The sequence below is a fragment of the Callorhinus ursinus genome, unplaced genomic scaffold, assembly GCF_003265705.2.
Source record: "Callorhinus ursinus isolate GAN/ISIS: 27379988/994484 unplaced genomic scaffold, GSC_fseal_2.0 scaffold8, whole genome shotgun sequence".
Lineage (NCBI taxonomy): Eukaryota > Metazoa > Chordata > Mammalia > Carnivora > Otariidae > Callorhinus > Callorhinus ursinus.
Window position 1 is genome coordinate 71,585,996 of NW_027397070.1, and position 24,572 is coordinate 71,610,567.

General features: G+C 46.2%; 1 protein-coding gene across 18 annotated transcripts in view; it reads left to right on the plus strand.

Annotated features, from left to right (window-relative positions):
• Nucleotides 1–24,572, plus strand: part of KLC1 (kinesin light chain 1) — a 60,893-nt gene that overhangs the window by 30,524 nt on the left and 5,797 nt on the right. For 5 of the 18 annotated variants that reach the window (XM_025869276.2, XM_025869280.2, XM_025869278.2 and 2 more), the window contains 11 exons: nucleotides 428–653; nucleotides 4,631–4,718; nucleotides 5,341–5,442; nucleotides 6,814–6,987; nucleotides 7,134–7,233; nucleotides 10,038–10,087; nucleotides 10,167–10,234; nucleotides 10,813–10,921; nucleotides 13,480–13,641; nucleotides 20,057–20,187; nucleotides 23,766–23,832. In XM_025869276.2, the coding sequence (XP_025725061.1) occupies nucleotides 428–653; nucleotides 4,631–4,718; nucleotides 5,341–5,442; nucleotides 6,814–6,987; nucleotides 7,134–7,233; nucleotides 10,038–10,087; nucleotides 10,167–10,234; nucleotides 10,813–10,921; nucleotides 13,480–13,641; nucleotides 20,057–20,187; nucleotides 23,766–23,832 (1,277 nt within the window). Of the gene's footprint in view, nucleotides 1–427; nucleotides 654–4,630; nucleotides 4,719–5,340; nucleotides 5,443–6,813; nucleotides 6,988–7,133; nucleotides 7,234–10,037; nucleotides 10,088–10,166; nucleotides 10,235–10,812; nucleotides 10,922–13,479; nucleotides 13,642–17,743; nucleotides 17,795–18,492; nucleotides 19,082–20,056; nucleotides 20,188–23,765; nucleotides 23,833–24,572 lie in introns of those variants that run through there. The other 13 variants (XM_025869277.2, XM_073895936.1, XM_073895937.1 and 10 more) reach the window with 11 other exon arrangements.

The following is a 24,572-nucleotide window of genomic DNA, read 5'->3' on the forward strand; positions in this document are numbered from 1 at the left end:
CCATAATTAGTGGGTGTCTAAGAGCCGGTAGCCTGCTTCCCAGAGGCACTTGCACACTCGGGTTGCCTAATGTTTTCCAAGAGAACTTCAGATGTTTCTTGTTGGGATATGGTAGCATGTTAGACCAGCCCGTACGAAATCTTGGGGCATGAACAAGCAGTTCCCGTGCGGTCTGTGGGTCTCACAGAGTGAGACAGCAAGAGTTCATTTGGTGCTGAGAGGAGTCTCACTGCACTGTTGGGGGCATCACACCACCCCCGACACGTTACTGATGTCACTCAGCCTGCCTGGGGAGCGCTGGGTGGGTTTCCTTAGCGTGGGGGTCACATGCCCCCCGGGACCAAAGCGAGAGAGGAAGGGTCTAATGAATGCTCTCGTCCGGATGCTGTCCTTGGCGCACATGCGACCTGAAACCTTGTCCGTACAGTCCAGCAGCAGCACAGCAGTGCGGCGGCGGCCGCGCAGCAGGGTGGCTACGAGATCCCAGCGCGGCTGCGCACTCTCCACAACCTGGTCATCCAGTACGCCTCTCAGGGGCGCTATGAGGTGGCCGTGCCGCTCTGCAAGCAGGCCCTGGAGGACCTGGAGAAGACTTCCGGCCACGACCACCCGGATGTGGCCACCATGCTGAACATCCTGGCTTTGGTGTACAGGCTAGTACTTTCATTCTATCCCCTAGTTTTATCTACCGACAGTATTTTTAATGAACTTGCCCTTAAATATGTTTCTGTAAACCTGTATAAGCTCACTTCACCAGCTTCATTGGTCACGTCTCTTCAAACAGCCAGGGGGTTAAATTCAAAATATTCAGCAAGCTCTATGGCAAAGGTATCTCACCCTGTGGAACAGATGGTGCCCGAAACAACCCAGGTCAGCCTTTCTAGAATAGCCCAAATGCACCCTTCACTCGGGTCAAACTAAATTCTTAATTTTTTCCACCAGACTCTGTGTACCAGGTTCCTTTTGTCCAGAAGAGCCTTCCCACCCTTCTAGAGCCTTGTTAGCTCTCTCTCCTTTCTGAGTCTCAGGTTCCACTTGCCCTTTGCCCCTGTTGTGCCCCCAGAGCCCTTAATCCCTGCCTCTCTTCTGGCATTTCTCCCTGCGCTTGGTGTCGGGATTATTTGAATTTTGTTCTCTCTTCTCTTGGAATAGTGTCCCTGAAAGTTGGGGACCAGCTTGCATCTGTGTCCCCACTTTTCACATCACTGTAGCATGCTTCCTCACTTAGGGGCCCTGGGTGAACACGTTGAAGGGGGAATTAAGGAATTTGCCCTGAGGCACAGGGAGTGATGTGTTGGAGCCCTTTGTGTGTGTCTTTTAGCTGAACTCACCTGAATTAGAGCAGATGTGGGTGAGTAGGGACCGAGAAGGGAGAAGTTACAGCAGGATTGGTTTGCTGTAGCCCTTTCAGTTTTGTGGGTTGGGATTAACAGATGCGTGTTTTTCATTGGTTTGGTTGTCCCCATTCAACATTTTTGGACACCCAAGTATAGGTCAGACGGGGCTGGTTCCTGTGAGGCCCTAGAGATGAATGAATATATGGTTCCTGTCCTCGGGGAGAAAGCAGAACCTTGTATTTATAGTCAGGAGAATTCAGGTTGTGTCTCTGCTAGATGGCCACGAGACAGAGGGTGTTGTCGAGAGCCCTTAGCTTTTCCGAGCCTCAGTTTTCCTGAATCTAAAATGGAGGCAGTTATACTCTCCACTCAGAGGTCCAAGGGAGGACTGTAGGCACATGACATGTGGTGTTGCCCTGCAGGCATGAAATGCTCAAGTAGCACATTCTCTAAAGGAACTTATGACCTTGTTTGGAAGATAGGCTGTTTACATTCACTATGTTATTATAGAAGCAGAGAGACTGGGTTCTGCTAATAAAATAACACAGAAGTTTTCATGGAACAGAAAGATTACTTCCAGTTGAGAGGATGAGGGAAGGATTAATGGAAGGGCGAGAGCAGCACTCCAGGGGCCTCGAAGGATGGGTAGGATTTTAGCTTGTGGAGATGGGAAGGGGTGTTGTGTGTGTTTGGGGCTTACTCCTGAACCTAGTTGGCAAAGCTTGACAGCGCCTGAGAACAGTTGTAAGAGATGGGGCAGGGAGAAGCTGGGCCTGACTGTGGAGGCCCTGTGGGCAGTGCTGAGAGGTGCTGGTGGGGGGTCTCACCAGAGTCCCTTTGGCATTGTGCGCAGGACAGAATGGCAGCCAGGGCCTGGAGGCAGGGCAGGATCCTAGGAATACGGAGATGTGGTCTGAGCAAGGCGGGGACGGTGCAGAGGGGGAGGGGGCAGGGAGTGGCTCAGGGAAGAGAAACGAACTGATCCGGCCATTCATCAGAGGAGTGATTTCTTCACGAAACACACCACCACCAGAAAGAAAGCGGCCTCTCACGCCGTGTCCGTGGCCCTGCGCATGCTTGTCCCGCAGTTAGCCTGCCGTCTTCCAGGGCAGCGTAGCGCACTGTCTTGCGTCTGGTCCTGACCTTTTTTGACAGTTTCCCCGTCAATGGACATTTAGGTTATTTGCACATTTTTACTGTTACAATAGTGTAGGGATTCCTTAGTCACGGGTATTTACATTTAAAATCTTGACAGATGATGCCAGTTTCATTCCAAAAGGTTTTTTAAACAAAATTTGTGTGCACTGGTGCACCTGGTTGGCTCAGTCGGTTCCTGAGTCAGAGCATCTGACTCCTGATCTCAGGGTCGTGAGTTCAAGCCCACATTGGGCGTAGAGATCATTCAAATAAATGAAACTGAAAACAGTTTGTATGCACTAACATGAAAATTTCTGGCCAACGCTAGATATTATTATTATAAATGAGTTAAATAAAAAATGCACGTAGGGTTGTTGTTGTTCCATGGTCCCACGCTTACCACTGTGTCGGGCAGTGGGAATTCCGGGGCTTCGCTGCAGTCTGGTGTTTTCCCTTAATGCTCTGGCTGAGGGGTTACTGTGTCAGTCAAAAGTCAAAAAACAAATGGATAGCTGCCTGTACATTCGCATTCATATTCAGGACTGCACCCTGGCCTGTAACTCCTCTCCCCCTTCTTGTGTTAGGGGACATTTAATTTTAAGCTTTTGGGGGAAGGGCATAATATACTGATAAACATCTTTAGAAGTTTTTCCTGAGATTTTGGATTTTTTTAAGGATCAGTTCCTAAAATGCGTTAGAGTCTACACAGTCTACGCCTGGTACCTCTTACCAAACTGCTCCTCAGGAAGGCAGCATCCTGTCCCTGCTTCAGCGTCACCGTCCCCACCAGCGCAGTGTGGCTTGACCCTACACTTCAGTAAGGCAGGAGCAGAGCACTGTGGTTGCCTTCGTATTTCTCTGGGTATTTTTAGTCATTTGTGTCCTGTGAATCTTCCATCATCTTGCCCATTATTCTTCTAGGATTTTTATGTGTGCAGTGGTATACTTTTGTTTTCATTTTGAGTTTGAATTTCCTGGTGGGCTAGTCAGGTGAGTGCGGGCCCCAGAGCCAGAGCCAGAGTTGCTGGGGCGGGGCTGGTTTTAGTGTGTTCTGGCTGACGGTGACGGTCATCGGTTTGGGGCCACACCTGAGCACCAGTGCTGTTGCTCTTGCTGGGACCTCACTTTGGCTAATTAATTAATAGCCTTTGACATTTTAGGGCCCGTCACAGTTTAGAAAAGTGCTCAGTACATCTTGCCTCATTTAGCTGCCACACGCTTTTAGGTAGTTCTTGTTACTGGTTATAACTGTCTCTAGTAGTTCTTGAGACTTTCTGTCATACTTGCTGCTTTTCACAAAACATATGAGCCAGTTTATCATGTGTAGTGGGGTAATTGAAGAAAATAATCTCAATACACTTGGACAGAATTAGTGTGCTTCAGAGGTTCCAGAGGGCCATTAACCCTTTCCGTGTCTTGTAGGGCAGTCTGGCTTCTGCAGGGCAAAGCCTTGCTGGGCAGCTGTTATTACACAGCTAAGGAACGCGTGTGCTCAGTCTCACAGAGCAAATAACTCTCCTGTGATCACGTTGTCGGTACACAAACCAAGGAGGGCAAAGGCTGGGGCTAGGCTTTCTGTCCTACTGCAGTCAGAAGCCTCCTCCTTCCTCCTTTACTCAAGCAAACAGTGGCAAATATGTACCAGATTAAGACATTATAATGTATTTATTTTTAACAAGCTTTTTCATTATACACGTAGCATATCATTAGCTTCTTAGAGCAACTCTAAGTTAGGTAATACACTTTCTAGATGGGTCGTTGGGGACTGTGGGAGGCTGCTTACTATCCCAAAGCCTTGTAGCCATTAACTGGCAGAGCCTGGGCTCAGACCCTGGGGTCAGTTTTGTCTGATAGCAGGTGAAGCTCTGGCGGCCTTCTGGACCAGCTCCCGTACTCTGTGTGGTGTGGGGGCAGTGTTGTCTCCATGACCTGGAGGGGAGAGCCAGGTTCCAAAGCTAATCAGGCCTGATTCCAAGCTCACATTATTGGTGGAGTCTTTCTCTTCTACGCTAGAGGTGTTTTTAATCGTTTTAATAGTGGACGTTTATTTTTTAAATAGCTCAAACTTAACTTTTATTTCTGTAGTTTCAAAATTACATTTTAAAAAGACGTAGTAAGTTATATCCAAAACACTTAATGTATGTTTTTCAATTTAGAGACCAGAATAAATACAAAGATGCTGCTAATCTACTGAACGATGCCTTGGCCATCCGTGAGAAAACTTTGGGCAAAGATCATCCCGCGGTGTGTATATCTGGTTCTTTCCTTCTTTTTATATTTCGTTTTCCCTAATATATTTTTTTATTCAACTCATTTTAATATTAAACTCAACAGGGAAGGTTTAAGAGCTGCCTTTTCACTAGATGGCGCAGGTAGGAATCTTCACTTACTCAGTACCAGTGCTGAGCTTCGGGGCTGGTGGCTCTGATGTTCAGCCTATGTCAGTGCACAGTTAACTTGTTCATCGTCCCCGCTTCACATGGATCACGTACTGTATCTTTTTATTCTAAATCAGATTGCATGTACTTCTATAAATTTCTCTAAAGAATTTATATTGTCTTTTTCTTAAAATCTGGCCAGATTTGCAAACAGATCTGTGTTTGGGTTGGCTTTGTGGCTTCCAGTGAAATTAAAAAATCAAGATCACGGTGTTATTGTTGATTGTTTAATTTTAGTATTCTCCAATTTACTTTGTATAATCTATAGTGTATAGTGAATTGCTCTTTTGCTTTTAACTGAAGTCCTGTTCCTTCACTTAGTGGAGAGCACTTCACTGTGCAACCTGGATATTGATGAGCATGTGATATCTGAAGTCCTGTCTGTTGCTGTTGTTTACCATTCTCTGCTGTTCTCTCTGTGTTGGCAGGTGGCAGCAACTCTGAATAACCTCGCAGTTCTTTACGGCAAAAGAGGGAAGTACAAAGAGGCCGAACCGCTGTGTAAAAGAGCTCTGGAGATCAGAGAAAAGGTGCGGGCAAAGGAAGGGGTGCTCATTGTCTTGAGATGCAGCATTTTAAGTCTTGAGGAATGACCACTCTGGTATATTATGACTGACCATTTACTGAAAATAATTCATTTGATGAAGGATGAGGTGGACAGCCCACAAAACACAGCTAGATGAGCCCATTCAGACCGATGTTTAAGAGGAGTGAGTGGGTGTTCAGGGGCACCTGGGTGGCTCAGTCACAAGCGTCCGAGTCTTGGTTTTGGCTCAGGTCATGATCTCAGGGTCGTGAGATCAAGCCCTGCATCGAGCTCTGCGCTCAGTGCAGAGTCAGCTTGAGATTCTCTGCCCCTCCTGCTCACACGCACACGCCGCTCTCTCTCTCTCTCAAAAATAAATAAATCTTAAAAAAAAAAAAAGAGTGGGTTTCAGTCTTCGTGCCCTCCTGGCCTGATGTGGCCTAGAAATGACTGCAGGAGGAGGAGCTCCTGAGGACTGGACGTGGAGAGAGAGAAACAGGCTTCCTGCGGAGCAGGGAGCCTGATGTGGGGCTCGATCCCAGGACCCTGGGATCATGACCTGAGCTGAAGGCAGACGCTTAATGACTGAGCCACCCAGGCACCCTGGTGTCATGGGTATTCATGCCAGCGGCTGCAGCCTCTGCTAATCAGGTGTTGGGGAAAATGTGGCTTGTTAATCTCAGCAGGTGGGAGGCTCCGGTGTTAAGTTCAGGCCATGAATGACCAGGGGTAGTATTTTTAATTGGTATTTTCTGTGATTATTTACCAGTAATACTGCGAGACATTTAATTTTTGGGCATATGGCAAGGAATTGGGAAAGGAAATAAAAGGGGCTCATCATCAAATTATGCAGGAAAACTTTTCTCATGCCACTATCTGCATGATGTTTATGAATTAAAATGGTCAGATTTTGAGTGCAGAGGACCTCTGGGTCTTAGTGGGAAGGTGTATGTAGGCTGAATGCAAGAGCTGGAGATTCCCTTTGAAGGCTTGCACGCATAGGGAAGAGTCTTGTGTGATAGCTCGAGTCAGAAAGGGCTCTTCCAGAACTTGGGGGTCATACTGACATAACCTTTATACAACCATTTCCTGGTTTCAGGCTGTGCGTCCTCATGCCCCCTTTGCCAGTCCCCATGTGGGGTTACTATAAGGATGAAAAGTTGAGAGTGTGTAGGGGGATCAGTACAGTCTCCTCCCACCTGCCAAGAGTATGAGTTCTGGCTGTTTTTCTTAGTGCAGAGCCCGGGACTGTGAGCCTGGATGTTGGGCACAGCCATGTTTGTGTTGAGAACGACCCTTTTCATAGTGGGTGGAGAATGGACTGGATGGCACTGAAACAGATTGGTGTTTCTAATACACACTTTTTTGTTCCCAGGTTTTGGGAAAGGATCACCCCGACGTTGCCAAGCAGTTAAATAACTTGGCCTTACTGTGCCAGAATCAGGGCAAGTACGAGGAAGTAGAATATTATTATCAAAGAGCCCTCGAGATCTACCAAACAAAACTGGGGCCGGATGACCCCAATGTGGCCAAAACGAAAAATAACCTGGTATGTGGACAGAGGTGCAGTCTGTGGGTAGAGCCAGAATTGCTTCCTTTTTTGAACTCTGAGCCTTGTTTTGTCATTTAACCTGTAGAGAAGAATGTGTGTTTCATTTACATATGAAGTTACTAAGTACTTTATTTTATTTTAAGGCATCCTGCTATCTGAAGCAAGGAAAATTCAAGCAAGCAGAAACACTGTACAAAGAGATTCTCACTCGTGCACATGAAAGGGAGTTTGGTTCTGTCGATGGTAAGGACTATACTATCGCTTCTAAGCAGATACGGTTGTTAGGATTTATTAAAAATGGTGATTTGCAGCTGGAACTTGGTAATACCCAAGTCATCATCATATTTTCAAGGTAGAATTCAATTTGAATTTTATTTTAATTTTTTTAAAGATTTTATTTATTTATTAGAGAGAGAATGATACGGCACACGAGAGGGGGGAGGATCAGAGGGAGAAGCAGACTCCCCACCGAGCAGGGACCCCCATGCGGGACTTGATCCCGGGACTCCAGGACCGTGACCTGAGCCAAAGGCAGCCGCCCAACCGACTGAGCCACCCAGGTGCCCTCAATTTGAGTTTTAGAAATGATTTTGCAGATAGCACTGAGAGGAGAGGATGTGACACAGTCTGAGTGATCATAGGCTCATTCATTCATTCCATCTATCATCCAACATGGTGAACACTTGCATCCTTGCCCTGGTCACCAATTACTCAGGGTGGTCGTGTGCCTTGTGGTCAGGGGTGATGGACCACCTGCCCCACATCTCTGGGTTGCCCTCTCCAGAGTCCAGGCTTGCTTTGTGCATAACTGAGAGCACCAACTCCAGAAAACCTCTCTGGAGGCATCAGCACTTCCTGGAATTACTCTGTTATCCTGGTTCTCAAATTGCCAGCAGGGACCAGTAGTATCCGCACCATGTGGGACCTGTCAGAAATGCAAATGGTTGACCCCATCCCAGGCCTGCTGGGTTATTTGTCTAAAAGAGCCAAGGCCTGTCTCCATATTCCTTACGTACTTAATATACAGTTTTGGAATAAATATAGGATTTAAAGCACTCAATAAAACAATGTTTGTGTGTTACATAAGGCATTTCCCCCGTGCATCAGGTGTTACATAAGGCATTCGGAATGAGGACAGTTGTTACTGCTGTGCAGGAAACCTCAGGATGCACAGGGAAAGAGGTTTTGCTGAATGTTTTCATTTATAGAGTTGCTAGAAACCACTTGTGAAAAATCTTTGAAGCTTGTTATGTTTTTTTTTCTCTGTTAATAAGTGGAACGGTAAATCTCTTTTTACTCTCAGAACACAGTAATGCCCCAGGCTCACAATTGTGAGCATGGATTCTGTTTGCAGTTGTGGGCTGGGGCAAGTATCCTCACCTAACTGCAGAGGCCGTGTGGATTTTGTAGTGATTCCAGGGCATTTCCTTAATGCTGCTTTTAAAAAATTCTGTTCTTGGGGAATACTTGTTCCCTTATGATTTGCTAGGTGCTTTTTGATAAAAATAGTAGCGTGAAGTCCAGTTGAGCTCTAGTTAAAAGCAGTTTTCCTGTATTTGGGTTTGCCCTCCATACAAATATTAAAACATAGGACAGAAGTCATTTTTTCTTTCGGCAAGATGCAGAAGTGTCCTGTTGCTGTCAGCGTGTGACCTTCAGTCTCCCAGGGGCCTCTGCTGCTCACAGTGCACACACTCAGTGGGTGACCTGCTGGGTTGTCTGGGAATCATGCCCAGTTAGCTTGCTGTGCACTTGGCTGTTCTAGCAATAGAATTAGTTCAGTAAAGCTCTGACTGCACTCAGTGCTATTAGTAAGCTTTACATACCGTTCACTCTCCTAGAACCAATATTTGAAATGGGTTTTCATTTTCTTCTGTGACATGGCAAGTGATAATCATACGACTAGCCATGTACTAGTCTTTCCGAGAGGTGGTCTCAGTGTGTAATCATGTTTAATTTTTTTTTTTAAAGATTTATTTATTTGAGAGAGCGAGAATGAGAGAGAGCACATGAGACGGGGGAGGGTCAGAGGGAGAAGCAGGCTCCTCGCTGAGCAGGGAGCCTGAGTGGGACTCGATCCCAGGAGTCCGGGATCATGACCTGAGCCGAAGGCAGTCGCTTAACCACCTGAGCCACCCAGGCGTCCCATGTTTAATTTTCTGAACAGTCTGGTGAAGTGGGTCAAACCTTCACCCATTTTAGGAGTGAGGACACTGTAGATGAAGTGACTGGTCCAAGGTTTGGTTGTTAGTGAGTGGCTGGACCGGGTGTGAGCACAGGTTTCTTCCCCTGGAAACTGAAATAGGTCCTCATTGCAAGAATCCTTGAAAATTCATGCAGAGACGGCACGTGAGAATCACCAATGATTTCAGCACCTAGATACATCTTTTAACATTTGTGTCTTTTTGTGCTGATTGATTTACATATTTAAAACCATATTTTACATACAGTCATGTATACTTATTTTCCCTCATACTTGTACCTCAAGTATTTTTCATAGCATAAAAATTTTTCAGAAATTTCACTTTTGAGATTGCTGATTCTCCATGGTGTGGGCACACTGGTTGTCTAGAAACTTTAGATGGAGTGGTATGGTTAAGGTTCTCAAAAGTTAAGACTTTAAGAGAATATTGATTAGTATCTTTCTCCACTTTGCTCCTGGCGTCTTACCCTTTTCTTAGACTTTTGTTTAATGCTGCCTTTCTCAAATTCTAAATACTCCCCAGCGATCTGTGAGCATTCTAGCATTAGAAGTCTCATCGTAGGGGCCCAAGCGTTTGTCATTGTCTTGGACGGCTGCCTGCCCTGTGTAGGTACATTGGACTGTGTGTCTTCTGTTCACAGCGCTGCATGTGAACGGCCATCTGCTTGTTTCTTCCGCCCTCATAGGCTCCACCGTGAACTTCCTCTGTCCAAGTTGTAAGAAGTAACATCTAAGAAGGATCACATGAGAATCAAAAACCTTGTAATCATTGAAACTTGACAGCCTCTACTCAGTTGGCCCTATCATGCTTCAATTTTATAGTACGTTATTTTTTCTCCCCTAGATGAAAATAAACCCATTTGGATGCACGCTGAAGAAAGAGAAGAATGCAAAGTAAGAATATGCTGTTTTGGGAGATTGTCTAAATTGGATATGTTGCTTTAAAGATAATTATTCACTTGTTAAAATTTAGGGAAAGCAAAAGGATGGGACATCTTTTGGAGAGTATGGCGGCTGGTACAAAGCCTGCAAAGTTGATAGGTATGTCTTTTTTTCTTTAAGATTTTATTTATTTTAGATAAAGCAAGAGCGAGTGAGTGAGCAGGGGGAGGGGCGGGCAGGGAGGGAGAGGGACAAGTGGACTCCAGCTGAGCGCAGAGCCTGACACGGGGCTCGATCTCACGACCCTGAGACCATGACCTGAGCCGAAATCCAAGAGTTGGACGCTCAACTGACCGAGCCACCCAGGTGCCCCAATAGGTATGTCCTTTAAACTGAAGAAACAGAACTGCCCTGGAAGGTGCTACTGCTTTAAGGGCAGCTTGTAAATGACTGAACGTGGAAAGTTCCTTCAGGTGGTACGTGTGCACAGTCCCATAACTTTGTAGATGAGAACGTACCTACACACAGCTCACTGCAGTATAGGTGAAATGCAGGTTCTGTCCATTACAGAAGAAGAAGAACTTACTAGAATTTTACAATTAAAAAAAGTACTGTAGAAATTTCAAAAATATTTCTCACAGACATATGTCTGTTAGTGCTTTAGATTTTGTGCTATTGATAGTAGTTGTTCTAAAACTTGTATTTAATAGTTCTGTGTATCATGTGCTTTCTTACAGTCCAACTGTTACAACTACTTTGAAAAACCTTGGGGCACTTTACAGACGTCAGGGCAAATTTGAAGCTGCAGAAACATTGGAAGAAGCAGCCATGAGGTCCCGTAAACAGGTCAGTGACCTGCCTTCTGTTTTTAACTCACCTGTTAGACCTTTGAGTGTAATGACTCTTATGTAACTTATCGAGAGCTTGATTTAGAAGTAGGAAATATTTAATGTTTTAGTTTGCGCAAAGAAAATCATATTAAGAGACTGTAACTATGACACCAAAAGCATAAGCGGCAAAAGAAAAACTCGATCAATTAGATTCACCAAAATTAGAAATGTTTGTGCGTTTAGGACACTGTTGAGAAAGTGAAGACACCCACAGAAATGGGTGGAAATATTTGCAAATCACATCTGATGAGGACCTAGTATCCAGAATACATAAAGACAGAAGGATCTCCTAGTTTAAAAATGAGCAAAGGAGCTGAATAGACATTTCTCTGAAGGTGGCACACGAATGCCCACAAGCACATGAAAAGATATCAGCATCCTTCGTCGTTAGGGAAATGCAAATCAGACTACAGCAAGGTACCACTTCACACCCATGAGGATGGCGCGAATCAAAAAGCAGACAAAGTTGCAGGTGTGAGGGATGGAGCACCGGGAACTCCCCGGGGCCGCCGGCGGGGGTGTAGTTGGATGGTGCAGTCGTCACCATGACCTGCTACCGTGGCTGCTTCGGAAGGTAAACGGGTCGCTGCCGAAGCGCTTTCCTCCATCCGCTGAGAGGTTGTAGTTAGGCTGAGATGCTGTTTGTGAGGAATCACGGAAAAGGCATACTTGTTGCCCTGTAATGAGGAGGTTTCAGAGTAACGAGTAAATGTATTACTCCGCGGGCATGTGTGTGTCCGTTTGTATAAACTATGAAGAGGATAGGTTTGGGTTCGGTTTCTATTTTTGGGATTGGAGAGGCAGGTGTGAGTTTTTTCCCTTCCTCAGTGGTATAGATGTCGGCGATGACCACTTTTCGTCTGGGATTAAATTTACCCACATATGCCTGAGAATTCTTTTCTTTCAAAAGAGTCCGTGCAGAGTGATGAGAGAAGGCCTGGTAGAGGTGTGGTAGCAACGGTGTCTCCCCGCCCGTGCCCCGGGAGGACCCCCTTTCTTCGGTCCTTTCATCCTTCGGGGGGTCTTCTGACTCTGGAGGGCTGCGTGGGGCAGAGCGCCCTGGGGCGTCAGCAGCCCTGCTGGGGGTCTGGCTGTGTGTGCGCCTCCCCCGGGGGTGGAGGGTGGCTTAGGTGGTCTTGGTGCCCACCTGGCTCTAGAGTGTAGTGACCACTCATCTACAGGAGTCGTGCCTGCAGTTCAGGCTTCGTTTTCAAGTGTTGGGATGGTGTGTATCAAACGAGCCAAGTCTGGGGGATCAGGAGTTGTAGAAATTTATTTATTTTGTTTGTTTGTTTATTTTAAAGATTTTATTTATTCATTTGAGATACAGAGAGCATGAGCGGGGTGGGGAGGCAGAGGGAGAGGGAGAAGCAGACTCCCCGCTGAGCAGGGAGCCTGATGTGGGGCTCCATCCCAGGATCCTGGGACCATGACCTGAGCTAAAGGCAGACGCTTAACCATCTAAGCCACCCAGGTGCCCCAGGAGTTGTAGAAATGTAAAGGAAGGTTGTCTGTGCTTTACCGGGAACGGTGCCTTCCTGCCGGGTGAGGGGCCACAGTCGGCCTTACTGTCAAGTCACAGCAGTACATCGTCTGCTGGAGGGGTGTGCCTTTTGAGGAGGAAACTACGGAAGTCGGTACAGGTGCCGTACTTGCCCCAGCCGCTGGAGTTAAAATCCCATTTAGAATATGGAACGTGTGGGCGCCTGGGTGGCTCAGTTGGTTAGGCGACTGCCTTTGGCTCAGGTCATGATCCCGGAGTCCTGGGATCGAGTCCTGCATCGGGCTCCTGGCTCAGTGGGGAGTCTACTTCTCCCTCTGACCCTCTCCCCTCTCATGCTGTTTCTCTCTCTCTCTCTCTCTCTCAAATAAATAAATAAAATCTTAAAAAAAAAAAAAAGAATATGGAACATGTTACGTCTGGGTCGTTCGAACTGAAACGCACACGGAGAGGAGCCTCTGCCGTGTTGCAGCTCAGCGATGTTTTAGCTCAAGTGTGCGCGGGCCCTCCCTGCCGAAGTGAGAGGGCTTGCAGCTCTCCTCACTCCTTGACGTGGGTGGGGGGGGCGTGTTGCGTTTTCTCAGCATCCTTCCGTGAGACTTGGCAAGCAGAGAAGTGGAGAGAATTGTACGCTTGTGTGCCTGCCTCCCAGATCCTGTCATGAATGTTCGCTGCTCTCGGGCACATCACCTCCATCGCTCTGTCCACCAGGCCTTTTCTGGGCAGAGCATTTCAAATTTGTATACATCAGTACGTTTCCTTGTAAATACTTCAAGTGTGCAAATCACTCACGGGGGAGTCCAATATTTGTTTTCTTTTTTAAGTTTGACATAAACTTTACAGAGGGTGAAATGCATAAGTCTTAAGTATATATTCCTGAGAAGCACTCTTCTGTGTTTAAGAACTGTTTTCGGGTTTTTTTTCCCCCCGGGTGAAGCTTAGCTGTCTTAGAAATCCTTCATCAAAGTTCAGTTCTAATGGCTCCAACCCTTTCCCCCTTGCCTGGCTCCCAGGGTCTTGACAATGTTCACAAACAGAGAGTAGCTGAAGTGCTGAATGACCCTGAGAACATGGAGAAGCGCAGGAGCCGGGAGAGCCTGAATGTGGACGTGGTCAAGTACGAGAGCGGCCCTGATGGAGGGGAGGAAGTGAGTATGAGCGTAGAGTGGAACGGGGTAAGTACAGTACACAGCCGCCGGCGTGCGCAGGCAGGTGCTTGTCTGTCGCCGGGAGGCCGCCTGGGCCAGGCTCCCAGCAGGAGTGCTGTCCTGCAGTTTCCTCCGGGCTTACATGCTAGACACTGTCCTTTTTTCAAATTAAGTATGAATTAAGCTTTTTGTAAGTGCTTATCTTCTGCTAATAATGAAGTCTGTTATTTGTTTGAAGTGGTCATTTTCTTTTCTTTAGGAACCCATGAAAGCTGTTTGGCTTAACTTTGAGCACTTAAATGCTGATTGAGTGTCCTGGTTATTTAGAGCTATAATCCATAACCTGGTTTTATTTTAATGTTAGGATTAGTGTGGCAGAAAACTAACTCGCTTTTTTAACTTACCCATTTTCATTGCTAACTCCAGTGCTCCTAATTTCACTGACCAGGCTGCTGTAGATTTTGTGAGAATTAATTTAAATTTCTTAAAGGGAAATGATGTTTCAAACAGAGCTTGTCTCTAGAGAAGAACAGGCTGGGGCAGCTGCTCTGCATGGCCCACCTCGGTGCTGAATGTCCTGTTCCCACTGAGGGTCCCACGGCTCGTCTCTCTTCACAGGCCTCTGCCAGAGGTTTTCGGATCCAGAACATGTGCCCATGTTTGGAACACGTCACTCCCAGCCAGGTTCTACCTCTGGGTTTCACTGGTTTGACTTTATGGAGATTTTCACCACTGCTGTTTATGCAGTGGTTGCCAAAGAGCGTGTGGCCTCCTGGACCTTTTTTTCTAGTGAATGTTGGTCACACATGGGTAATACTTTTGTACGTTGAGCTGGTGTCTTTGGAATTTTGCTTTTATCAGGGAGAGTTGAATGCAGGATTAGGTGCACGATCAAATTTTTTTTTTTTTTTTTGAAGTTGCAGTAGGTGCAGTTTGATTAGGTAATTGTGCAAATGTTTTGCCAAATAGTAATCTTGGGCTTTCCTATACTCTATCTTTTTGAATGTATTTATTTTTGGGATTTTCTAATAGCTGGAGTGGTTTGGTAAGGATGAGACATTTTCTACAATAATGGTAGTGGCCAAAATTTCAGGGAGAGCATCTTTTTGACTGTCTTTATCTGGCAGCTGCCTTGCTTTGGTGTTTCCTGTGCCAAGACAACCAATCAGCATCTGCTTTGACCATTCTCCCATTGGGCAGCAGTCTAACACATAAACAATGATGGCTAGGCCCTCCTCTGCCCGCATCTGGCCACACTGTGTACTGTACTCTCCCCATGATTCCTGTTGTCCTGCATGCCTTGTGGAGAGGGTCATGTCCCTTCTCCAGTCTGTAGAAGCCAGGGTGCAGATTTTGACACTCTTGAATGAAGTTCTTTTTCTTGAGACAGTATTTCTAGGTCAATCTTTCTGTGCAATCCTATAATAAAGTCATTGGCAATGTAGAGTTCTGTTACCATCTTCAAGACTGAGACTCAGTGGTGAGAGACAGCTGCTTTCCATCCAGTGTGGAGGGCTGGTAGGTGGCTTCCTGTCAGGCCTGCTGCTGGAATCACAGAAGCGGTCCCTCCCCTGAGTGCACGCTTGGCCCTCCTTCCATTTCACATTTCCTCTCTCGCTTTGGACATGCTCTCACTTAGGACACTCACACATGGGGCTTTCGACACCTTTTTGCTTGACTCTTGGACGCTAGAGGCTTTGCGTCTTTGACAGAATCCATCGCAGGGCTCATCAGTTGGCAGTGGTCCACTGGATGAAAGAATCTAGATCCCAGATCTTAGGTCACCCCGTACAGTGATTCCATACTCGCTTTGAGCAGCAGAAGGGGCCCTTTCTTCACAGAGAGTCTGAGATCAAGCAGCAGGTGACTCTAGAACTGCCCAGGTTACCCAGGGGATAGCCGCCCGGGCTGGTGTGCTCACTGCCAGGCCCCTGAGGCCCTTTCTCAGACTCAGCCCATCCCTGCCTACGCAGGAAGGCCTGGCTCTCAGGTTCTGAGAAGGTGGTGCTGAGCTCTCCCAACATTTGGTTGGAATTTTCATTTTCAAAACACACTGTGATTGTTGAAGAAGAGGCAACACAGGCAGTGTGCACTCCTCAACCTGACTGAGGTGTAGGTATGTGCAACTAAAGGAGCCCACTTTAAGTGTCCCTTTCAGTTCACATGTCAGTCCACTGCAGCCCCCACGTTAGTCTTTGTCCAGGTGTGAGACTAAATGTGTCAGGCCCTCGGAGTGGGAGTGAGGAGTTCCTGCAGTGACAAGGCACATGGTTGGGAATGGCTACCGCCCACAACCATTTATCTGTGCACAGCAAGGTTCTGGTGCTGGGCAGTCCAGATCAACTAGAAACGGATTGGGAGTTTAGGTGTCAGGGGCTAGATTTGTCATCTGTAATTTGATATTTCAAGTTGTGGGTTCTGTAAAGGTGGCTTCGCTGTTCTTACTGGTTTATGTTATTCTAAGAACTCGTTACACATTTATCATGAGAAAATGCCACCTAGATTTATCTTATATTGGGGTTCTGCATTAGATTTTAAGTTTTTAAAAAAGGGTTTCAGTGCCCTTTAAAAAGTTTAAAAACTACTGTAGGGAGAAGCATCATATTGCTGTGTGGGGCACTGCTCTTTCAGTGGGGAGGACGGCAGTCCCGTTCCATTGCCACAGCCGTGTATGTGAGACCGAGTGGGTGTGACTGGTCCCAGCATTCAGAAATAACATGTAAAATAGTGAGCAGTGTGGGCAGAGGTCAGGCAGTCTAGGTTCCAATCGCGCCCTGCTGATGGGGAAAGTCTAGGTCAGCACAGATTTCCATGCTGTTAACATATACAAGAAAAGTAGGGTTACTGAATATACTGTAATCATTCCTATGAAATTTCCGGATCAAGTTCTTAGGGAAGTGCAATTCTGTTCTTTTAAAATATGTACTATTAATACGGTGATTAAAGGACTCTAAAATGTAACTTTCTCAAACTTATTTTTCATAAATAGTACGCAGAGCTGAAAGTCATTGTCAGGATAAGTCTGAGTTCTCTTTTCTGGTCCCGCTAAAAGCGCAAATGCTGTGTGCAGAGGAGTCCTTTCTGGCTAGCTTGGATTCCCTTTACCCTCTGTGCACATGGCTGTCATCCCCTCCGAGGGCTGCTGGGGCCATCCCTGGAGCCTGGGCCCCTCGCACACATGGGAGCCCTGCGCTGCGTGGTTATGAAGTAATCATACTTGCAGCCGTCCCACTAGGGCCCCAGGAAACATCACGTCCTCCGTTCTGTCCGTCTTCTCCACTTTGACCTTTTTGTTTCCGACTTGCCAGTTCTCTGCGGGGCCCTTCAGCAGGAGCCTGCCCCACCCGCACCCCATGTTAGGGCTTGTTTTCCAAAGACACTGAACTCTTGCCCAAGATGACTGAGGAATGGGATAGTATATGCTGTTAACTAGAAATAAAGTTTTAGTTTTAAAAAATTATATTAGGAAGACAACTAGACTATAACAAAGAAAAAATAAAGAATAAATCACCTGAACCCTATAGATCATAATTGTTGCCATGCGTTTCTTAGCCAGTACACTACACTATTCATTTCTGTTCAGAAACCCACTTTTTTGATGTATTTCATGGCAATATAAACAAGTAGACTGTTTTTGAAAGAGTTACAATGCAGGAGACCTCCCAACCCTCCAGCTCTTACTGAATAGAAATGCACCAGGGTTCGGGGTGGGTTTCTGCTGTTGTTCCCACTGGTTCTGGAGGGCGAGTGCCAGGAGAGGGTGGGCAGCCCGCTCCATCACCCCCCTTCCCTAGCAAGGTGCTGCCTCCGGGGCCCAGCTCCTATGCACCTGCTGCTGCAGGGGTGAGGGATTGGGCACGGGGAGCGTGTGTGTGTGTGTGTGTTTCACCTGAAGTACTTCTGGAATCTGGTCACTCTCCCATAGTCTGCTGAGTGGCCAGACAGGAATGTTCTAAGTAACACTGCTGTAGTGTAGCAGTGAATCCTGAAATGAACTGCGGGAGTTGTACTGTTTGCAGAATTAACAGTTTAATGTCCTTTTTCTGAAAGAGCAGGAAGAACTTATGTTTTCTTGTCCTCCCAGCATTCGTGGGGAGTTGGTAACAAATCTTATTTTTCCATTTTAAAGATGAGAAAAATGAAGCTCGGGCTGGTTAAATGACTTGCTGAGCATCCCATGGTGAGTCAGAGCGGGCGGGGGCTCGGTCCCCGCTGTCCGGGGCTTCATACAAGACCACTGGGGTTCCAGTCTGCTGAGACCCGGGGTGCACTGCTGCCTGTGGAAATCCATTTTCTAGAATTAATCTTATTATGGGTTATCAACTGCATGTTTAAAATGTGCTAAAGACTTCTAAAGTCAGTGGTTTCTTCAAGTTTCTGAACTGTCTAAACTGTTAGTGCTTTTAAGAGAAAGTCCTCCCTGATTTCAGAGAGAACTTTATAGTTTAGGGATGTAAAACGATTTTTGATGAAGGTAAAGGTTTAACGAATGGCCTCTTCCTATGTGGAGCCTTTCTTTCGGTCACTGTCGATGTTTCTCAGTGGGATCTCCTTTATGTACAGTTACTGGAAAACATCGTTACAGTAAGTATCATGGAGATTTCCAGCACAGGGCTAATCCATGCTCTGAGACTGGAATTTTGTTTTGATGATCAGGAGTGATTAGTCTTGATAACGTAAAAGATAGCATCCGGCCCAGTACCTCTTGGTACGGGTTCACAGAAGCAGGCGGGAGGTCGTCCCAGATACTAAAGCGATTAAAAGCGCTGCTGAGATTTGTGACCTAGAAATACTGTAAGCCACGCTGTGGTCAGTGGGGGCTGGCTCTGTTCTCACAACGGTTTCACTGGGCTCTCTCTCTCCGTTTCTGTCTGACAGGCCTAGCTGCCTCATGTGACGTTCACACTGTCTCCTGCATGACGGGCGGCTCCTCCTCCAGCTTTTACTTCTCTCTCCAGTGCTGACTGCTGTGCTTAGCGATCCCCTAGGATTCTTGTCAGAGCGCCACCTCTCTGTGACTGGCCATTCCTTTCGGTGCTGCTGTCCTTTTTGGGGGGTTCCTTATCTCTGTATACATGTAGCTCTGCCAGATATGTACCTAGTAATATAAACTGTGTTAATAAAAACCATTTACTGTGTGATACATGAGTTTAAGAATTAAGAGCGATTAGTTGTTCACTTTGATCAAAGGTAGTTAGAAGTCTCCCGCAGGTGTTAATGCTGTGGCATGACCGTGACCGTTGAACTAGCTAGGCTGTAGGAGTAGGGCATGTGCTGCTCCCGTTGTCCTCCGAGACCCGGCGGGGCCACCCGCACCCCGGGCTCTCCCCTTAGGATCTCACTCCAGTAGCGTTTGCTGTGTAGTCTCTGTGACATTTTGGCAATTTTGCTTTTCTCCACTAATCTTTAAGTGTTCGGTGATTTGTGTATTTGTCTTTCTAACTTCTAATAAACTCACTCCAACTGACCCGTGTCTTGGTGTCTGTCTGCCTAGTAGAACTTCTCACTCTTTCCATGGAATGCGGCATTGCGTAGCTTCTTGAAGGAATGGGGCTACTGTTAATCTCACTAAATGATTCATTCTGAGAATAGAAGTTGCTTATAGACACATTTTTTTCACTCTCTGCGTTTGATTTTCATACCCAGATACTGCCAAGTGTATCACTTGTTAATGCTCGGGCCAGTTAACGATGAAAGCTGGACAGTTTTTTACTTGCTTCCTACAAGGTGTCAGAGGGGTTTTAATGGGATGAGCATTTTATTTAATTTTCCATCCACATTTAAAATCAACATTTAATAAAACTTTTTTAAAAATTTACTAAAGGGGCGCCTGGCTGGTGCTGGCTCAGTCGGGAGAGCGTGCAGCTTTTAATCTCAGGGTCGTGAGTGCAAGCCCCACACTGGGCGTAGAGAATACTTACTTACTTACATACGTAAATAAATGAATAGTTAAAAAATGAAATTTACTGAAGCAGTACATGTAAGTAGTATATATACACAAAAGTTGTGTCATCTCTCAGTGGTTGGGTCCAGCAGTTATGTGGACCAGATGCTTCTGTTCTTACTGAACGTAGAATTTGATTTTGGTGATCTTCCAAGAAGCAGCCTTAATTTTCTTGAGACTTTTTCTGTGTGTGACCTTTTTTGTTTCAAAACAGCAATATGATTTTTGGGGATATTATTTTTTGTTTGAACTTCTTCATGTTCAGAGGTTTTTCATGATCATTGGATTGTCTTGACTGAAATTTAAAATGGATAGATTTCTATTTAAAGTGTATTTATAGACATGGCAAACTGGTAATTTCTGTAGCAACTGTATTGCCAGCAAGTCACAGACAAGTAGGTCAACCATGATGTGAATTCTTGTTTTCATTCAGCTTTGCTTCTCGGGAGGCCGGGAGAGGACCGTCTGCAGTTTCACATGTGTTCACGTTTCTTTCAGGATGGCACTGGATCTTTAAAGCGCAGTGGTTCCTTTAGCAAACTCCGGGCTTCAATTAGACGCAGCAGTGAGAAGCTGGTTAGGAAGCTGAAGGGAGGAAGTTCTCGAGAGAGTGAGCCAAAGAACCCCGGGTAATTATCTATCTGCGGCCCCTGTTGACCGCCCCGCCGCGCGGCGTCCAGTGGCCCTTCCTTCCCAAGCCGTCCCCGCTGCTCCTCACATCTCTGCCCCGGGGCTGGAGCAGCTCCCGGCCTCTCTTCACTTCCTGAGAAGGAACTGTGGGGCTTCCTGTGGAGGGGCTAGAAGGGCGGGGGCCTTCCAAACAAACCTGTGGAAGTCTGCGGTCTTGTTGTTGCGTGTTCAGAGAAAGCCTTAGCAGTGACAAGCGCGAGCTTCGTACGAGAACACTGAGCACATTCACGTGTTTACTCCAGATAGCTGCTGTTTCTTTTTTAAAATTAGTATTAGTTTAAATTCTTTAAAATTAGTTTTGATAATCCTTTTAAAATCATAACGGTAGCTATGACTATATGAGACTCACAGGTATTAATGTAGGGAGAATAATGTTTTAAATAGAAGGATTACAGTTTCAGGCCTTTAGTATAAGGAGTTTCTTTAGGATTTAAAAAAAAACACATTTTCCATGTGTTTAAAAGAAGGTGCACTCTTGAGTCTTAGAGTCTTTTGAACAATAACATTGACGTTGTCGAAGGAATTTGGTTTTGAGGTATTCTGTTCTTTATAAGGCGCACCAGAGTGTTAACAATCTGCCCCCGTTTCTGGGTTATTTCTAATGTAAACAGCATCTTGTTTGGGATGCATTTCTCAGAGAGGCACTGTTTCGTCAGCTGTTCCATGAAACTCTGAATTCCTAAGTGGTGCCTTCTTTTTAAAGATTGAGTCTGAGTAAAACTCTTTTGTACAGGTGACTCCACTTTCCCTTCTGTGGGCAAGAAGTCTCCCACTGCTGAGACTGGGAAGCGGGGTCCCTTCATACGATGTGTCAGAGACCTGAGGTTAGGGGCTCTTCCAGCTGCTTCCTGTGTTGTTTTGAGGGGTGTCCAGTCTCGTTCTTGTCTCTGTCAGTGAAGGCATAGCTCCTGAGACCCCTGGGACTCCCTGGTGCTGCCCTACAGGCTCAGCCCCCCAGCTGGGGAGCAGAGGCCCAGGTCTGCTGTCTGCCCTGTCCTCCCAGGCGTCTCTGCTGATGGATGCACACATTTTTTGATGGCTTGTGAGGCAGGACAAGCAATTTGATTTGTATAGGTGGCCATCGCCCTGCTTCTCAAGGATGTTTCTAAGCCTGTTTCTGTAGAGGGAGTCTTAATGAGCTCCACACGTTAGTTGTGACACTACCTGGAAGGTGCAGTGTTGAAAGCCAGCTGGGGCTTCTGGAAGGAGGTAGGGCTGAGCAGCAGACTGCCGTCCTACCCTGTCTGCACCAAAGCCTGCGACCCGACAGATGAATGTGCATCCGGGAAGTTGCCTTTGGGATAAAGTGCTTGTTTTAAAATATTTACAGAACTAAATGATAGGTCAACTACCTGCCTCACCAAATTTTGAAAGATTTTTTTTTTTTTTTTTTTTTTGGCCACGTTGCAAGGATCCGCACAGACTGTTGAATAGTCGCCTAGTTTATGTTCCTGGGCTGGATCTGACGAGCGGAAGTGCTCTCCACATGCCATAATTTGGCTCCTCCAGGGCAAACACACTGGCTGTTGGAGGTTCTGGAGGTTTTGAAGCTTTTTTTAAATGCAGAATCCAGTTCTGGCACTGAGTCCTATGACGTGGCCCGCCCTTCCCACGTGACAGAGCTCAGACGTTTTCTGTCCCCTCCTGTGCCTTCTTCCTGTCGCGGCTGTGACGTAGCTGTGCAGACACTCCCTGGCGTGGTGCTGACCACACACGTGCGCACACGTTGTCACGTGTAGTACTGGAGATGGTACCTTACTGAACTTGATGAAAACTGAAATGGCTCTAGAAATTTTATCCCATAAAAATGCATAAAACTGAATCATCTGTCCAGGTAAGAGTAACTGCATTTATTCACTGGGCCAGTGGTTCTCACACCTGAGCATCAGCGTCTCCGGGGCATTTGAACACAGACTGCTGGGCCCCCTCCTTCAGTTTATGGTGCAGTGGGTCTGCACTCCCCACCTCTCACAGCATTGGCCTTTCTGGCATGTTCGCAGCTAGTGCCCGCACTGCTGGTCTAAGACAACATTTTGAGAACCACCAAACTCGGCATTCTTCCTGTTTCGTACCCCCACGGTGTAAGGGAAGGGTGTGGATGCAGCTCGCAGAGTCAAGGGGAGACTTACTGGCAGGAGTCAAATTGTTTTTACTGTTGTCTTGTAAGGGAAAGAGTTTGAGGAAGAGGGTTGTATAACTCTCTTAGAAAAAGTCCACTGGCCACTTAAATAACAATAATTAAGTGTGCCAGTGTGATTTGGTTTGATTTTATCCTTTGTTCTTGAGTAGTGCTGTGTAGAGAAAACTTGCTCAGAATTCTAGTAGCACTTAGGTAGGATACATGGGGTTGTTGTGTTTGTGTTTGTCTTGGTTCGGGCATTTTGGGAGTGAATTTTACTTGAGCTTAAGTGAATTAAGGTCTTTTGCTTTTGGTGTAGTTCATTCAGTGAGAACTTGGTCAGTACCTGCCATTTGCCAGGCGCTGTGCCCATCCACGGTGCTGCTGGGCACTCGGTGGTGGCCGCGGCCTTAGTGCCCGTTCCTGGTGCGTTTGTGTCTGGTTGTGCCAACCCCTCACACCTGTGCTTCGGCCTCACAGCCGTGCCTTCAGCTCACGGATGAATACTAGTGTGTACTATGTATGTCGTAGGTAGTTCAAATTTATTATTATAGTTCCTGTTGCAAATACTTAAAAATAACTATTAATGTCAGTTATTTTAACTTTAAAAGCTAAGGTGATTTACTGTTTGAGGGCATCCCTGGTGGTGGTAAGCAATGATAGTAACTTTATGACTACCATTTAAGTTTAGGTTTTAGGTTATTTGCAGGATATTTCATCAAGTTATTTTAAAGGTGTCAAGTGGGAGAAAAAAGTAAATACACATTTAAATCACTAGATTTCCTTAAAGGTAAAGCCATGAAATTTGTTTTAAATTTTGGTTTCTAAGCAGAGAAATCAGACTCTTAGTGTATTTTGCTAATAATTATTTTTCCTTTTAATATAAAATTTAATATAAAAATACATAAAGTACACGAATATATGTAGATACTGAGCTTCAAGGGGTCTCTCTTTTACATGGTCACTTAGGGTGAGTGGTAGGTTTTGGAGGAGGCTCCAGGCTCCCTTCTTAAAACTGATCTGACGTGCCCTGCAGACTCAGGCCCAGCCAGAGGGCTGCGCGGGCAGAGCTTCTTGGCTCTTCCACGAGCCAGTCTTCAAATTGTGAACGTATGAGGACACGTGGAATTTACACATAGTATTTAAGACAAATACTTTGGTGAGACAGATGCAGAGAAACTGTGCTTTTTCTCTACTGAACTTTAAATATGGATAGACCCGGGGCGTCTGTGTTAAGAACTGGGCAGACACCCCTGCCCGAGAGAGAGAAAGGCCCGCTCTCCACGAGGGATTGCCCCCGCCGTGACAGAGGCCTTGGGGGTGTCTTTGCTTTGTTTGCTGCTCTGGTTGACTGACACGCTGGTTTGTCCTTTTGCATGTCCACTGCCCTGTTTGCAGCATGAAGCGTGCCAGTTCCCTGAATGTCCTTAACGTGGGTGGCAAGGCCGCTGAAGACCATTTCCAAGTAAGGAGCCCTGCCCCACTCAGTGCCCTTGACTACCCAGCTTAGGGAGCTGGGTGGCCGCAGGCCCTTCCCGGGCACCGCTGCAGCCTCCGACGGTCTTGGGAACACTCGAGTATTTTCTGGGTCTTAGAGAAAGAGGCCATCATAATGATATTTCTGGATTCTGCATTAATTTGATTACGTAATTGTGCGAATGTGCATATCATGGACATTCTCAGTATATTCATGATCTTTGAATAGTTTGATTAAGCTAATTAAAATTTAAATATTCCGATAAAGTAATATCAAAACTGGGTCACTTATTGTGTATTATTAATTTGTATGATTTTAGCCTCTGGTAAGTTTGTAACTAATTCATTGTCCAGTTAAGCTGTTGTTCAGTGTTTTAAAACTATTAGACCTTTACTAATGTAACTGATATATTGTCACTTTTACACCCAATCTTTAGCACTTTTCTTGGTGTCCCAAGGCTTGCACGAACCTGTCACCTTCACATTTAAAACTGTTGGCACCTTCTTCTTCTCTTACTAATTTTCCGTTTCTTTTCAACGTCTGGTGTGGCTGTCGGGTGCGGCCAAGGGTGCCGAGCAGACCCGGCAGCTGAGCTTACAGGAAAGAGAACCTTCTGACCTTAGCAGTTATTGCCCGTCCGCCCCGACCAGACGTCCTGGCCGTTGCACCTCTTAGCAGCCCTGGCCCAGCTGCTCACCTCTTGGATGCTCACGGGTGGTAGCAGGCTT